The sequence below is a fragment of the Phyllostomus discolor genome, chromosome 6 (genome assembly GCF_004126475.2).
Source record: "Phyllostomus discolor isolate MPI-MPIP mPhyDis1 chromosome 6, mPhyDis1.pri.v3, whole genome shotgun sequence".
Classification (NCBI taxonomy): Eukaryota; Metazoa; Chordata; class Mammalia; order Chiroptera; family Phyllostomidae; genus Phyllostomus; species Phyllostomus discolor.
In genome coordinates, this window is record NC_040908.2 from 80,946,261 (window position 1) to 80,963,374 (window position 17,114).

At 39.2% G+C, this 17,114-nt stretch overlaps 1 protein-coding gene across 7 annotated transcripts in view; it reads left to right on the top strand.

Moving 5' to 3' along the window:
- Window positions 1-17,114, top strand: part of SIK3 (SIK family kinase 3) — a 295,493-nt gene that overhangs the window by 248,069 nt on the left and 30,310 nt on the right. For 5 of the 7 annotated variants that reach the window (XM_028517531.2, XM_036030100.1, XM_036030103.1 and 2 more), the window contains exons 7-13: window positions 11,535-11,653; window positions 12,212-12,322; window positions 12,854-12,997; window positions 13,429-13,506; window positions 13,635-13,744; window positions 15,090-15,243; window positions 15,517-15,672. In XM_028517531.2, coding sequence (XP_028373332.2) covers window positions 11,535-11,653; window positions 12,212-12,322; window positions 12,854-12,997; window positions 13,429-13,506; window positions 13,635-13,744; window positions 15,090-15,243; window positions 15,517-15,672 — 872 coding nt within the window. The remainder of the gene's footprint in view (window positions 1-11,534; window positions 11,654-12,211; window positions 12,323-12,853; window positions 12,998-13,428; window positions 13,507-13,634; window positions 13,745-15,089; window positions 15,244-15,516; window positions 15,673-17,114) is intronic. The other 2 variants (XM_036030099.1, XM_036030102.1) reach the window with 1 other exon arrangement.

The window sequence follows — 17,114 nt, forward strand, 5'->3', positions numbered from 1 at the left end:
TGAGAAATCAGCTGACAGTCTTACGGGAGTTCCCCTGTAGTTAACTGTTTTTCTTGCTGCTTTTAAAATTTTCTCTTGTCTTTAAACTTTTGCCTGTTTTTTTAATCCTTATCGGAAGATATGTTTATTGATTTTTTTTTTAAGGAAGGAGGAAGGGAGATAGAAACATGGCTGTGACAGAGAAACATTGATCAGTTTTCTCCCTTATGTGCCTCAACCAGTGATCGAACCTGCAACCTTTTTCGTATATGGGACAGTGCACTCCAACCAACTGAGCAACCCAGCCAGACCTAAGGTTTTGCATTTAATTGGATATGTCTTGGTGTGGGCTTCTTTGGGTTTATCTTATTTGGGACTCTGCTTCCTGGATTTGTGTGTCTATTTCCTTCATGAAGTTAAGGAAGTTTTCTGTCATTTTTTTTCTAACTAGGTTTTCAATTTTTTGCTCTTGCTGTTCTTTTCATTACCCCCATGATTCAAATGTTGTATGCTTGATATTGTTTCAAAGGCTCCTTACACTATTCTCTCTCTTTTTTCGGGGGGGGGGGGGGGTTCTTTCTTCTTTTTCTTGCTCTGTTTTTTGCTTCCTTACTTTCCAAATCTTTGATTTGATCCTCAGCTTCATTTATTCCCCTTTTGATTTCCTGTGAGGTATTCTTTATTTCAGTTCATGTATTCTGCATTTTTTATTGGTTTGTTTTTGTGTTTCCTATCTCTTTGTTGAAGTTCTAAGTTCTCCTGTCTTCCCCTAAATTCATTGATCATCCTAATAATCAATGTTTTGAACTTTGCATCTAGTAGATTGCTTGTCACCATTTTACTTAGTTCTTTTTCTGGAGATTTGTTCTGTTCTTTCATTAGGGACATACTTCTTTGTTTCCTCATTTTGGCAGCCTCACTGTATTTGTTTCTGTGTATTAGGTAGCTCTTCTACGTCTACCAGGCTTGTAGAGTAGCCTAATATTTAGGTGTTCTATAGAGTCTAGTGGCACAGTCTCCAACCACCATAGAGCATCAGCTGTACAGGCACCCACCCCAGAGAGCAAAACTTACTTCAGTGGGGCTCTGGTGCCTGCTTAGTCCACCCTTTGAGTGTGTTGCTTGTGGAGGTAGTTAGGTCATGCTTAAATGTGGTCTGAAGCTGTCCACTGGGTGTGCTGGCTCCGGGGTCTCCTGGAAGGTGCAGGGCAAGGTCAGCTACCATTTGTATTCTGCCAGTGGCCACTAGCATGAGCTACAGGGCAATCTACAGGTGGCTGCTTCTTGTGCTGGGGTTGAAGGTGTCCCAGTGAGGCCAAGCTGTGAACCAAGGCTATTGCTGCTAGTGCTAGGTCTCAGGTCACTTAGCAAGAGATACAGGGCATGCTGAGGTTGGATTCTGCTTGTTTTGGCTATTTTAGGAAAGGCTGAAGCGTGAGCCAACACAAGCCATATGGAAAAACCACAGAAATGATGGGTAGGGCTGCAAGTTGGATGGGGTGAGGGCCTCAAGGAATCCTCAGGGCAGGGGAACAGTGTAATCCAGGTTAATGGAAACTCAGATGTGGCACCAGCATATGGACTCTGGGGGGAGGGCTCATCAAAGGAACAAGTGGTCCCTGCCAGCATTTTTGTCTGGGAGAAAACTCTTCCCCTAGCCTTCTCCCTGATGCCACACAATTTAGTTTCTCCCCTTATGTCTCTGTCACCTTTTGAGTTGCTGCCCCAGTGCTGGAACTCAGGGAAATAAGTCCAGTAAGTCCGTGTGCAGTCCCTTTAAGAGGAAAAAGATTCGGAAGCTCTCTATCTCCCTCAGCTACAATCTCTGCTGGTTTTTATAGCCACACGTTATTGGGACTTCTCTTTCTGGTACCTGACCCCTGGGCCAGGGGGCCTGGTGTGGGGCTGCGACCCTCGCTCCTCATTTGGGACCTCTGCAGCGAGATATCCCTCCCAATTTTTATCTGCCACACGTGGGTGTGGGACCAGCCTGTGTTGTGTTTCCAACCCTCCTACCCATCTCCATGTGACTACTTCTTTATATCCTTAGTTGTAGGACTTCTGTTCAGCTAGATTTCAGCTGGTTCTGAATGATGGTGGTTCTGTAATTTAGTTGTAATTTTGATGTTTTTGTGGGATGAGGTGAGTACCACATTTACCTACATTGCCATCTTGACGAGAAGTTTACTATTAATAAATATATATTTAAAAATCATCAGAGACCTACTTCTCAAAGCCTAATTTGTCTTATTTACCATGCATACTAACCTCTAGAGAATGTAGTAAGATCAGTTATTAATTTAACTGATGGAACATTAATTTACAGTGAAAAAAATTTCAATGACAGCAAGTGCTTAGAGATCTCTCGTGGGACAATATATTTGAGTCCTTATTGATCAGACTTTATTGTGACTTAATTAATTGTAATACTGCATAAGCATTTTATTACTGGGAATGGAAGACCTAGACTTACATAATACTTCTGATGGAAAATGTACTATGCAGCTCCTGCCAAAAAGCTTCTACTTAGACTCAAACAACTCTACTCTGATTGGCTTACTCATCAAGAACCTCGAAGAATCTTGCTTGGCTAAAAGTATTTTGTTTAGTGGAAATGGAATAGGAGGTTAAAATAAGTAGCTCACCCATCAGTCTCTATCATAAGGGGCTCAGAGTCCTCAAAGCATTTCTTTCGTACCTTTTTAAGACCTACTGTGCCACAAGGGAGAAAATTTGTGTAGGGCTTTCAAGTTAGGGAATTGGAAGAAACCACAAATGATGTCGGCAAAAAGGCTAGATCTGTGTAGTTCAGAGTTAGGCCGGCATTCCTGACCATCTCCATGATTTTACCTACAGAAAACCAGTGGGTAAATATTGGTACTGACCTGTTTATTATTATCCTTTTCAAGCAAACTGTCTTCTAACTACATAGAGAGAAGGAAGAAGCTATAAGTGAAAGGACTCTAAGAGATTTAGATAGTAGTTCACATTCATTGAACACTTTCTACATACCAGAGACTGTTACATTAACTTATTTAATATCCAAAACAACCCTATGAGGTAGGCTACTGTTGTCATGTGATAGACAAGATAATTGAGGCATGGTAAGGTTAAATAACATACACAGAATCACAAAGCTAATAAGTGGCAGAAGTGAGAATTGAATCCTGATAGTATGCTTTCAGAAACTGTCTTTCCTTATAATTTAATTTTAAATAAATCCATATCTGCCAAATTATTCCAGGTATCAAGAGAATCCTGGAATAGATATTTTGCCCATTTATACCTGGATTATTTATTGAAAAAAGAGTTGGTATCAACTAAAACCGAGCCAGAATTTTGTTTCATAATGATTGATACTGACTTAAAAATATACCTGAATAATGACATGATATTATAAGCAACAGACTTTTATTTTTAAAAATAAAACTGTAAATTAGTCAGCCTTGTAGCTCAGGCTACAGGTAAATGTTGGCATCACTAGCCTGTAAGGCAGCATCTCCTAATTCTGAATCTTAATTTTGGCAGCATCACAGCTACCTAGAAAAACTGTTGAAAATGAGGAAAGTTCAAGAAATAGGTGTTGTTTTCTAATGAAGGGAGATACATGAGTCAAACATTTGTTTTCTCTTCAGTCTGTCTCAGGTTGATAAACTATTAAAACCAAAGAGAAAGCCTTTCAGTCTATTTATTGATTCATAATAGAGGCTTTTCTTATCAGCTCCATCTCTACTTGCTAAAATGTGTCAGGCCATCTCCCTTTGGCCTCTGGGTTTAGCCACAGAAAATGTCTCACAGGATGTAGTTATAAGGAACTTTATTTCTATTCCAGAACATTCTGATAATAATCTGCAGAAAACCGTGGTCTTGGGATTTGTATTTAAATTAAGAACTCTCCGCTTTCTTGTCTGATCTCTTGCTGTCAGATTATCCTTCCAGGAATTTCACTGAATACTTCATTCCTAGGACTTCCATTTTTCTTTTCCCAAAAGTACTGAAAGCAAATAGATTCAAAATAAGGCATGTTATTCCTCAGTGCCATTGTGTTAGAGAAACTGATCTCAGTGCTTATTTTCTGAGTCATATCTTATTATAAGCAACACTATTATAGATTAAGCTTTATTAAAATTAATTCCAAGATTATGTATTTTCTGTAGCTGGGTAAAGCTGTGGTAATGACTATTACTGCAAATAAAGTCTCTTGTAAGTTAGAAATGCTTATACAGTTCTATTGTGACCGTAATGTATCAAAATTTAATTTATTTAGTAAAAATCTTCCAATCCCTATAGGACCATCATTCTAACAGCATCCAATATAACAAAATTTCATTGCAGCAACAACAACAAAAACTGTACTTTGTATATTTTTTTTAACATTTATGCACTCTCCAAATTCATCTGTAGGATAGCACATTCAGTGTATGTTATTTATACATAAAAATATCTTATTTCAAGACCATTTGTCTGCATTGTTTAGATTTTAAAATAGTCACTATGTAAAATAAGTTTGACCTCAGCTGACAGCTGACAATGACAGGATTTCCTTGGGAATATTAAAAAACGACATTTCAAGGGCTTAGTCTATAAGCAGAGTAAGGATTCTAACTCTGGCCAGCTTCTTACCAAAAGAAGGTATCTTGGCAGAAACATTTACTATTTCTTAATGATTTACTTTAAAATTATTTCTGTGGGGATCACGGCATAGCAAGGTAGTCACACTGTTTTAATCATGTTTTTGACAGGATCAGAACATGATGACAGATTTTCTTTTCATTAAGAAAAACAGCATGTTTTGTGCATGGTTTCTCTTTTTTAATAAAGGCAGGATAGTTATTAAAGAGGAATTCTGGGGGGAAAAAAGAGGAATTCTGGATCACAAACATTTGTAAATCTAGAACACATAAAGTAAGGGCACAGACTCTTAACAAAAGCTATGCTGCGTCTTCCAGAGACTCTCATTGGAAACCATGTATCAGTCTCATTCTGTTTGCTAGACTAACATTACTTTCTCCCCAAGACTGGTTGGTACTTGAGCTGGACCAAATGAATGGATAACAGAATCAGGCAGTATGCTTGTTCTGAGACACTTAATACTTCGGTGCCATTTAACTTTAAAAAAAAAAAAATTATTCATTTTCCAGGAAAACATGTTTTAGAGATTTAATGACCAATTTGTTTTTGTTTCCTCTTTGGATTTTGAGAGTTGAGAGAAAAATAGAGCCCTCTTTGAAATTTGAATTGCTCTGGAGAATTAAACATTGTTAAGAATTTTCTTAGCCCTGGCTGGCGTAGCTCAGTGGATTGAGCGCAGGCTGTGAACCAAAGTGTTGCAGGTTCAATTCCCAGTCAGGGAACATACCTGAGTTGCAGGCCATGGCACCCAGCAACCACACATTGACGTTTCTCTCTCTCTCTCTCTCTCCCTTCCCTCTCTAAAAATGGATGAATAAAATCTTTAAAAAAAAAGAATTTTCTTTAAATTATTGAAAGTGAACAATTCTCTTGGGCTAAGTGCTTTGGAATTACCTTTGATCACCTAGTACTTACTAGAATTAGTACATGAGAAACCAGATCATACCCTTCTTCCAAGTGCCTGTAAGAAACACGAATTTCCAGGGTAATTGCTTCTTCCTTGCATTCTTCCCATGTCTGCTGGCACACAGATGTCTTCTGTTTCCCCAGCAGTGTTCTGTGGTCAGAAAGAACCTATGACTCAATTTCTTTCAGACCACTCCTCTGCCCATATTGCTGAAAATGACTGCTTTGCCATGTCCTATACTTTGGCATCACATGAAGGATTTAAAGAATAGTTGGCATTCCCATCATTATAGGATCCGCCTAAAGATTCTCATGATCCAGTTCCCTAAATTTCACTTACCTCTTCTCCTTGTCCATGATTCCTTGATTGGGGAAGCCTATTGTTTCTAACCTTCCATCACAATCTTGATCACCATGCAACAAACAGTATAAAACTAAGTTTTCTATTCTGTATTGCATTTAATCCTCACCATTTTGTTCCTGCCTTCTTGATTCATTTTAATCCAACTAGTTCACAGTCTTCTGACCATGAATTTACCTGGCTTATTTTTATGAATTTGGCTAGTAGGTAACTCTGTCGTGATGAAACCTGTGCAGATTACCTGGCATTTAATCCGTCAGAAGATGAGTGAAATCAGTTTGTTTTTATTAAGATATGCTGACTGCTACTTACAACATCAATAATTATTTGTTTTAGCTACTGTGTGGGTGAAGAACTCTGGCTTTGGAGTAATACTGACCAGAATTTGTATCCTGGTTTTGCCTCTTATTATCTGGTCAAGTTTCTTCACTTCTCTGATTTTTAAATTTCTTTTTCTATAAGATTGGTTTAGTATATTATATTATAGCAGTTGGTGTAAGAGTTAAATGCTTTACTGAACTTAAAGAGTTTAGCACTCTGTCTAGCATATCAGTGCTTAATAAATATTAATAATTATTATTAAACAATATTTTTGAAGAATTATTCTTTTAATCTTTCATTCCCTCCTTCCCTATGTTGCTTTTTATTCTTTTCTGTGTGTTTCACTCTTACTCTCTTAACATGCTAAAGATACAGTTAAATCCACAGGATTTATGGAGAATTTCCTGCCAGGAGTTGTTTTGGTTTGTTATATCATAACCTTGATGTTATGGCTATGCCTACAGACAGATGTCTCCTCAACTGGCAACCTGATTTACAGATTATTCTGTATAGCTTGAGAAAAGATTAGCAAGGAAGTACTCTGTGTGAGACAAAGAATTCTAAAGCTACAATAGAGAGCCTTGGAAATCATCTGATCCAGGCTTTTGTACTAAAACAATGCTACATCTCAATCTTCTGTAAAATGGTAGTTGTCTGGTTTTTCTAATGTGAAGCATGGGGAATGCTTATTAAATTGTGGATTCATAGAATCTGATTATTAAAGTTATTGGAAGGAATTGTAGCAGTCATCCAGTCCAGTATTTCTTTTACCTGGCATTATTGAGGGCCTGTTATGTATCAGGTGTCATAAGAGGCACCGTGGGATCTGCAACACAGTGAAACAGTCTCCCTCCTTTAAGGACTCCCAGTTTTCCCTCACACCTACTGCTAGTAGCCCTACTGGTGACAAATGCCAGCCTCTGATTAGACATTCCTAGTGATAATAAGAGCACTATTTCATAGGACAAGTCATTCCTTTTTCACATGGTTTACAGTTGGAGGGGACCGAGGAGTTCATTCTATCCAGTTATTCCTGGACTCAATTTTTTTATGTGAAATCTTGTTCAGAACACTAATCTATAAAATGGATAAAATTAGCTGTGCTCCACATGTGGCCCTGCTCAGTTGGCTATCCCCTCCTTCCTTAAGAGGCCCCACTCATTCCTTAGGACCCTGGCCTAGTAATTTGGATCAACTCTAATAATTAGATTTTTCCTAAATTGAACTTGTTACTTCCTAATTATTCCAAATGCAGGCCCCTGGAGCAGCAGCACAGTATGAATCCACTTATTCTTTTAAAACTCTTTCAGATACTTGAATAACCAGTATGCTCCTTCCTGCCTATACCTTTTCTCTTCCAAGAAAAATCAGCCTCATTGCCCTTAACCTTTCTTCAAGGAGCATGTTTTTAAAGTTTTAGTTAAGAAATTTTTAATTTATTCTATTTCTTCTTCTAGCCTGGAAACTAGAGACAAAACTTCTATCTTTGGTGAATTTGAAGTTGGTTTTTCATCCCCCTTCCATAGCCTTTATTTTTTACCCCTGAGCCCAAATACTATCAGCCTCTTAGAAAAAGTTATTTAATCAAAATCAGAAAAGAAAAAAAAATGCTAAAGACCTGGCCTTCGTAGATAGAATTACACTGGCAATCTCAGTTCCCATTTTAGGACCCTGCCCACACAGCATCTCTTACCACAGTCATTCAGATGTCTTTCAGCACCACGAGGCAGGGCCTGAGCTGTGTGCATCCTCTAGTTAATGTGATGTTGTTGGATCAAGCTTCTCAGGCCCACAGTGACATTCCTTACCCAGAACAGAGACGTCTTGGTGTCTCACACAAAGCAAATGGAAGCTGCCCGTGAAGGGCAGAGCAGCAGATTCCAGCATTGCCCAAAGTGCTTTGCTTCAGTTTCTTTCATCATCAAAGACTGCCTTTGGGTCAGGAACAAATGATAGAGCCATGTTTGACATTAAAATAGAGTACTTCTTGGTGTCTGGAACAGTTCATCTGAAGCCCCATCTTCTTTCTACTCATTTGAATTGACTGTTCTGTGGTTAATGCTGTTAGATCTGAGAGCATTTTATTCCCTTTGTTTTCGCCCTGTTTCATTTTATGTATAATGGTGTTTTCAAATCCAGTTTGAATTTAATTTCATGTGCTATATATGACACTTAGGAAGTACAAGTTGATAGTACTCTTGCTTTCTGTATTTTGTCATATTTTACCGTCTGCACAACATATGAAGATTTCTGTTCCTTTGTCTGCTAGAAATTATGGAGGGCACACAAGATAAAAGCTGCTGTCTTCAGGTATTGACACTGCTCCAGGAGTTCTTAACCCGGGATCCATAAAACACCTAGGATTTCCATGGCATGCTTTGTGGGCTCCTTAAACAGCCTACAGTTGCATGCAAATTTGCGTGTATAAATTCTTGTTTGCATTTTTCTGGAGATTTTTCAAGGCATCTGAGACTAAAAAAATGGTTACAAATGACTAGATAGAAGTTTCAAGATCCTGAAATTGAACTAGATATGTTTTCTAATAACATATTATGATAGTATTGATTTACTTTGTATTTAAGGAAATTGTTGTTAATCTCTGTTTTAAATCAAGCCTGTGACTGAATGTCATTCGAGACCTTGCTCATTTGAATCAGGACTAAAAGGGCCTTTCCACACGAAGGATGTATGGAAACCAAAAGAAAACAGAAGAGTGCCATCTAGAGGCCCTAATGACAATTCCACATCTTTGGAATCAGGCCCAGGCCTGCTACCTACACAGGGGTCTTGAGCTTTAGTAACTTTCTAAATTGAGAACTTTTTTTCCTGAAGTAATTGCAGACCATAAAGGAGTGTGTCAGTGATACTTATAACATCTTCAGATGCTACAATTGTGGGGTCTGTTCTTGCTACTCTGGAAACATAATTTTAATAGAAGCTTAATGTTTAGATAGCATTTCCTCTGTTTTTAAGGGATGTAGCAACTTCAGGCATTAAGATCTGTGCTGCATTTGAATATACTTTTAGTCATAAAGCAAGACCAAATTAATGCCTTCTAAAAATCATTTTAATATTGGGACTTTATTGTGTTTCCTAAGTCAGAATAAATTAAAAATTAAGAGTAATTTGCCTTAATTACGCTCAGTATTCCCTTCAAGATGACAGTATAGAATAGTGTTTGCCAAATGGTACAGAAATTGTGGCATTGCACAGTTGAATTCACTCTGGAAAAACGGATCAAGCAGAATTTATATCCATGTGAAGAGGTATGACAGGATAGATAAGCATAGCTCTCAAGTCCCAGCTCTGCAATTACTTTGCAATGTTGAGTTTGTTAACTTGTTTTCTTGTTTTGTAAATGGTGCTGATAATAGTCTCTAGTTTAAAGTTGTGAAGATGAAATGAAATAAAGTTAGGGATCACAGTGCCTTGTATATAAAGAGTTTTTTTAAATTACCAATAATTTATTGTTATTACGGCCCAGTTTTATTTTGAGGACAGCTGTAATGAAATAGAAACAAAATTTTAAACCTATATCTTTTAGAATTTTATAATTTTAAAAAGCATTTTCACAAATACAATCTTGCTTGGTTAGAGTAAATATTCAATAAATATTTATTTGTTCATATTTCAGTAGATATTGATTCAGCCTCTATAAGTACAATGACCGTCTTTGGCATTGGAGGTTTGGTTCTGGAAATAGCAGTAGGAAAGACAGACCTTACACTGTGGTTGGGGAGTTAGATGATAAACAAGTAAATAAATAAATAATTTCACAAAGACAGTGTTAAGAAAACTAGTGTGTGATGTAAAAGAGAGTGACTGGTGGCCTACTTTAGGTGGTCAGGGAAGAGCTTTCTCAGGAAGTAACATTTAAGCTGTTACCTGATTGACAAGGAGCCAACCATATGAAGGTCAGAGGAGCAGCCATTGCAACTAAAGCAGACAGTAAGTGTAAAAGGAGTGTGTTAAGCATGTGCACAGGCTAGGAAGAATGCCAGTACAGCTAGATGGAGCTCAGCGAGCCAAGGAGAGAGTGGCAGGAGATGAGGTCAGGGACAGAGGCTTGGGGCTATAGGCCAAGGACTTTGGAGTTTATTCTGAGGGTTATGGGACGTTTGGAGAATCGTAGGCAAGGTAGGAATATGCTCAGATTTATGTTTTAGAAATAGCCCCTCTGCTTCTCTATGGAGCAAGAGTAGAAGCAGGAAACCAATTTAGGAGACTTTTGCACTAGTCTAAGTGACAGATGATGGTGGCTTGGATAAAGATTTTGCAAGAACGGTTCAGAAGTTTGAATCCTGTCGACAGCTCTGCATTACAGAGGCAGTATAGCATGTGGTTAAGAGCACCAAAAAGTCAGAATGTCTTGTTTGAAATCTGACTTACCATGTGACCTTGGGCACGTTTTTTAACTTCTCTGTGCCTAATTTTTACCATCTCTGAAATGGGAATGATGATAGCACCCTTCTCCTGGGATTGCTGTGAGGATTAATTGAGGCAATCATAAATGTAAAGTGCTCAGAAGAGTGTTAATAATGCTGTTTTTATCATCATCACCACCACCACTTTTATCACGAACACTACTCTCATATCATCCTCAATACCCTCAATTTACAAAAAAAACTTAGAGGTTGTTTTAAAATCAAAATATAAGCTGCTTAACTTTGAATCCATTATCCTTTCAGCAATATATTATGTAGTATGAGCTCCTAGAGAGAAATATCTATTGATCTGACTCTGTAGCTCAGAGCACCTGTGAATGTTCAAACAACATTGAGAAAATTATAAATAAGGCTGTCAAAGAGTCTCAGTGTGTGGTAGGGAGGCATCTTGTGCCTGTGCCCATTTCCCCTGACCTTGAACCATTACAAATTTTTAATCCCTGAGTTTTGAAAAGAGCTTTTGGTCACCTAAGCTAAAAGCATTAGTGTATACATAGTAATACAGTGAGGAGGAATGAACTCACTATTTTGAGGTCCTTATAAGATACTCAATCTCTTTCAAGGATATTCAGCTCTTCATGAATTGTGTTAAATTGGGCCATGTGTAATATAAACAAATGAAGTGTATGGATTATCCCCAAATTTTTTCTAATCAGACTGTTAGTAAAGGTATTAATGAGACAAGCAGATTTGAATTTCTCTTTTCTCCACCTCTTCTGCCTTTGTCCAGTCCCTTCTGAAGTAAGCAATGACATAGGTAAGGACCAAGGAGCAGAAGATACAGATGAGAAGCAAGGAGTTACAAAATCTCCCTGTTTACTTTGCTTTACTAGAGGCACCAGTGGTATCTCCCTCCCCAAGATGAATGGTGGGCTCTTTGTCTGTTGCAGAATGTGAGCACTTGATCCGTCACATGCTGGTGTTGGACCCGAGTAAGCGCCTCTCCATGGAGCAGATCTGCAAGCACAAGTGGATGAAGCTGGGGGACACTGATCCCAACTTTGACAGGGTGAGCAGGGAGCTTTAGGGAACTGTTCTCAGAACAACTGCAGTCTTTTTGGAATGAAATTGTAATCAGGCCAGGACGTGAAAAGGTAGCAGTGCGAACAAACTCTTGTGTAATACTTAAGCAAGGAGTGAAAGTAGGAATTCTAAACCAGCAGAGCTGTTGGAGAATAGTGATACCAGTTTCTACTCCTTATCCCCAAATCAGTCTCTTCCTGGCTTTTGAGACAGTATAGCCCACAATTCTGCAGCTTACCCACTGTGGGGACATCTCCTTCCTCTTACTTAGTATGCTTATTCAATGGCTCCTATAGCATACCTTTATTCAAACCATTATGGCTATCTTTAGTACCCCAGAGTTGCTCAGGAAAATTAGAATCTTGTCTTTTCACAGCTGAGTACCCAGGGCTTTGTTGCTTAGGCTTTGTCTGAGGCCAAAAACATCCCAAGCTAGGGGGACAGGGAATAGCTTGATATGTGATGATATACATAGGTGATATGTCGTCTTAATATGGCTGAGTGGGGATTTGATAGCTTACCTTTTTTTTTTTAAATGTTACAGCTAATAGCTGAATGCCAACAGCTGAAGGAAGAAAGACAAACAGATTCTTTGAATGAGGATGTCCTCTTGGCCATGGAAGACATGGGACTGGACAAAGAGCGGACACTACAGGTATCTCTAAAGGATTGGAGAACAAAGTGAGGTGTCTACTCCCTCTGTTCAGCCTTTTCTCATTTTTTCTCCTTTCTGGGATCTTGGGGCTTTTTTATTTAAATAATTTTTTAATTTTTCAATTATAGTTGACATATAACACTGTATTAGTTTCAGGTGTACAACATAGAGATTAGGCATTTATATAACTTAAAAAGTGATCACCCCAGTAAGTCTAGTACCCATCTGACACCATACATAGTTATTATTGACTATATTGTCTATGCTTTATTTTATATCCCCATGACTATTCTGTAATTGCCAATTTGTACTTCTTAATCTCTTCACTTTTTTCACCCATTCCCCCAACCCCCCTCCCATCTGTCAACCATCAGAAACTTGGGTCTTTTTTTGTTTTCCTCCTGTTCTTCTTACTCCTTTCTGGGCCTTGGAAAGAAGGTGCTTTGGTCTTCTACTGTTACTATTGGAAAGGTTTGGTCATTGACATGCTATTTCACCAGGGTTTTTTACTCTTCTCTTTTCTGTTGGTAGTCATTAAGATCAGATGCCTACGATCACTATAGTGCAATCTACAGTCTACTATGTGATCGACATAAGAGACATAAAACCCTGCGTGTCGGAGCACCTCCTAGCATGCCTCGAGCCATGGCGTTTCAAGCACCAGTCAATATCCAGGTGGGCAGTGGCCCCAGTGACCAGATTCAGGACAAGTAACATTGGGGGCAGGGGGCAGAGGGCATATAGCCATTGCTCACTAACTCTTAGGAGAGTTTCTTACTCTTCCTTAGCTCTGTCCCATCCACTTATCATCTGTCCTTTCATCAGAGATAAGCAAAGATCTGAACCTTTCTTAGAGAAGACAAAAGGGTATTTGGGTACTCAAGATGTGTTTTGTTTTTTGGGGTTTGTTTGTTTTTTTTAAGAAACAACAATCATTGAAAAAGACTGTCATCTCTAAAAAATGCTTTTTTAATGTAGCTTCTAAGGGCAGAGGAACCAACGACTCAGAGGTAGAAACAGACTTTAGCATTCAAGAATACTTTGAAAGACTGTCATATCCCTCTAGTGTTTAAGTAATGTGTGTATCTGTGTACACTGCTTTCCAGGCAGAGCAAGCTGGTACCACCATGAACATCAGTGTTCCACAGGTGCAGCTAATCAACCCAGAGAATCAAATTGTGGAGGCAAGTAGCAACCTCTGAATAGCTGTCAGCTGAAATCACTTTCTTTACGATATCCTTGCTTCCTTTCCTTCCTTCTTATTTCTGATTACTTCTCATTTCTAATTTAATTGTGTTTTCCTCCACCTCAGCCGGATGGGACAGTGAACTTGGACAGTGATGAAGGTGAAGAGCCTTCCCCTGAAGCATTGGTTCGCTATTTGTCAATGAGGAGGCACACAGTGGGTGTGGCTGACCCACGGTGAGTATCTGACCAACAGCCCTAATTAACACCAGCGCAAAGAATTCCTGTCTGACTATGAGTTCCTACCATGGTGCATTTTTCCTACTTCATTGTGTCTCCCAGATGAAATGTAATCTAGTGGCCAAGACAGGGTTTTTAACCTAGTTCAGAGTCCCTGGTTAGATCAGAATAGATTTGTTAAAAAATTACAGAGCTGTCCCTAATGGATGGTGGACCTATAGCCAAAATCATACCAATTGATCACAATCCTTTGGTGAGTAGTATTATAGTGTCTGCCCACAAACATTGAGGTCTTCTCATATTAGGTCACATGAAAGTACCTCTTAAAATTCACATGACTTTGACAGTTTCTAGAGATGTTTGCTACATGTTCTAATGCAAGACTCATCTAGTAAAGGAGGATAAATGATACAGTGTGATTTACAAATTAAATTAAGGGAACAAGAATTGCAAAACACACTGAATAAATACCGGTTTCCCAAAGTGTTTTCCCAAAATAGTCCTTTAGTATATTCCTGGTGCCCTCACACTGGGGAAATGTCCTGAAGGCCAGCTCTCTCCTTTTTTATTTTGCATTTGAAGACTCTCAGCGTTAAAAATATCCTCACCTCTTTTCTGAATATTTCCTTTATTGGGGAGAGAAGAGATTGTGTCAAGAGTTTTCTTGGGAGTTCAACTAGGGGCAAAGCTAGTTTTCTTATAAATACCTCTTTTCTCTGAGTGATTTACAAAAACCATCCCCAGGCCTGCTGATTTGCTTGCTTTATGTTTCTCATTCTTGGCCTATGTTCAAACAGGCAATGGGGGAACGTTCTGGCTCCAAAGACTATGTCAGCAGTGTTGCTCTACTAGTGGAAAGATCCCTTATTTTAAAGTGTTCTGTAAAATCCTACTGTTGTAGTAGGACAGCCCTGCACATCCACTATGTATCTGTCCCATCAGCACTGACAGGAGTATTTGCATTCTTTGCCTGGTGAATCAGTTGCTGCCTTGGGTAGCCATTGCTTTAGTGGGTGGCCTGTGTCCTCCAGAAACTTGCTGTTCCCCCCCAGACTCTGCAGACCTGAATGGAACTGATGCCAGTATTTCCTCTTGGCTCAGAGCTGTCAGTTTTACACGAGTGGTCAATAAAGAACAGCATTCCCCAGTTCCAAATAGCCAAGTGGCAGAGAGCCAGATGCTACATATTAGGCTTCTACTTACTTAGGGAAATTTAGTAGGCAAGTAAAAAATATATAATAAAATAAATTGCATTGCACTTACCAGTTTCATCAGTTTTAGGATATAGCACTTTTGAGTAAGAATATTAATGAAACTTCTCTCTCATCCTGTTTTTTACCAGCACGGAAGTTATGGATGATCTGCAGAAGCTCCTCCCTGGCTTTCCTGGAGTCAGCCCGCAGGCTCCTTTCCTACAAGTGGCCCCTAACGTGAACTTCTTGCACAACCTGTTGCCCATGCAAAATTTGCAACCAACTGGGCAGCTTGAGTACAAGGTACTTGAAATGGGAGAGGGCTTGCCCCAGAAGAAACACATTTGAACTTCCTTTGAGAGACTGAGAGACCTTCCCCAGGATTTAAGGGTTTTATTGTAGAGCAGGACAGATTTCTCTTACAACCCATCTTGGATAAGAGGGAAGATTACTCTAGGCTGTATCACCATCAAAAGATAAAAGATCCCTTTATTTCAGTAGGTCAGAGTCCTACTGTCTTCTCTCTTCCTTCCCCCCTACCTCACCAGTCTGTCCTTCCCACTGCACTCTCAACAGGAGCAGTCCCTATTACAGCCGCCCCCACTACAGCTGCTAAATGGAATGGGCCCCCTTGGCCGGAGGGCATCAGACGGAGGAGCCAACATCCAGCTCCATGCCCAGCAGCTGCTGAAGCGCCCCCGGGGACCCTCCCCACTCGTCACCATGACACCAGTGAGTAGCCACACAGAGCCCACCTTACTCTCTCTCAGAGGCTTTGGATAACGAAGCTATGGGCCCAGGGTTGGGAGACCAGAGTCTTCCACCTGAATGTCTGACTTTCCTTCTTCTCTAAATTTAAGATGCTCGGTGTATCCCCATTTTCCTCAGGCTAGCAGAATTTTCCTATCTGTAACTCCTTTTCTTTTTTTTTTCTTTACTTTAATCATTGTTCAAATACAGTTTTCTCCTTTCTACTCCCAATCCAGTCCCCCCTCCCACCCTTTTTTTTTTTCAAGTAACTTCTTTTCTTAACCAAATAATTTCTACACTGAAGCCTCCTTCAGCAGAGTCTCATACACAGTGGGCCACTTGTACCTTCATTAAGTACCTCTGTCACCCTGCCAGAGGTCAGTGGGATCTAATAGTTTTCTCTGTAATAAATTACTTTTTAGATTGGTTTCCAAAGTTACCTTACCAACCCTTTCTCCTTTGATTAACAGTACCTTGCATTATTAGTACAACCTGGAACACTTGATTGACTTTCACAAGTGTTAACCTAGTCAGTTGGTGTCTCTCTGTTTTATATGGTGGTTATATTCAAACCCCTGCCCCTAGATTCTGTTTATTTCTGGTTATTTTCCTGTCATAGGTAAAGTCATTCATGTATTCATTTGTTCATTCGATCTCATAGTACCTTAAGATTGGGTAGTAATTATATCCATAGCTCTTTAAAAATCTTACTTTCTATTTTTTAAGATTTTTTAAATCCTACCCTTTATTTCCACACTTAATCTTATCATGGATTAATAACCCAACAGTTTGTGGATTGGCTCAGGTCCATGGACCATGCCTTCTGTAACACTGTTGTCAGGAGAAGGAAAGAATTATATTTGTAGTTCTTGGCCTCACTGAGTTTATAATATGGAAAGACAAGATCAACATATGTGAAGTACTGGAATAATAGCAAAAGACCATGTGTGATTAAGTGCCAGAGTGAATACGTACCATGGACAAGTGAGCAGGTGGCAGAAGCATTCATGGAACAGCTGGATCAGAGCAGGTTACAGAGGATCAGGAACACTTTTGTGGGAGGTTGAGTGACTTACTCTGCCCACTGTGACCGTTTATGGCAAGGTCAGTAACAAGCTTTTGTTTGATGAGCCCAGTGGACATTTTTAATCTTTGTCATTTTGGACCTCCCAACTTTGAGACACTGTTGACCATTTTCTCTTTGAAATGTTTTCTTTTGTTCTTTTCAGGTTCCCTTTTTGCTTGTTTTTGAGGTTGGTGAAATCCAGAATTTTTATCTTAGGCGCTATTTCCATCTCTTTTTACATAATTTGAGTAACCTTGTACACTCTCATAATTTAAGTTACCAGGTGGTTCTGCAGCACAGCATGCTCTTCTGGGATGGAGATACAGAGATAGATACATACATACATACATACACACAC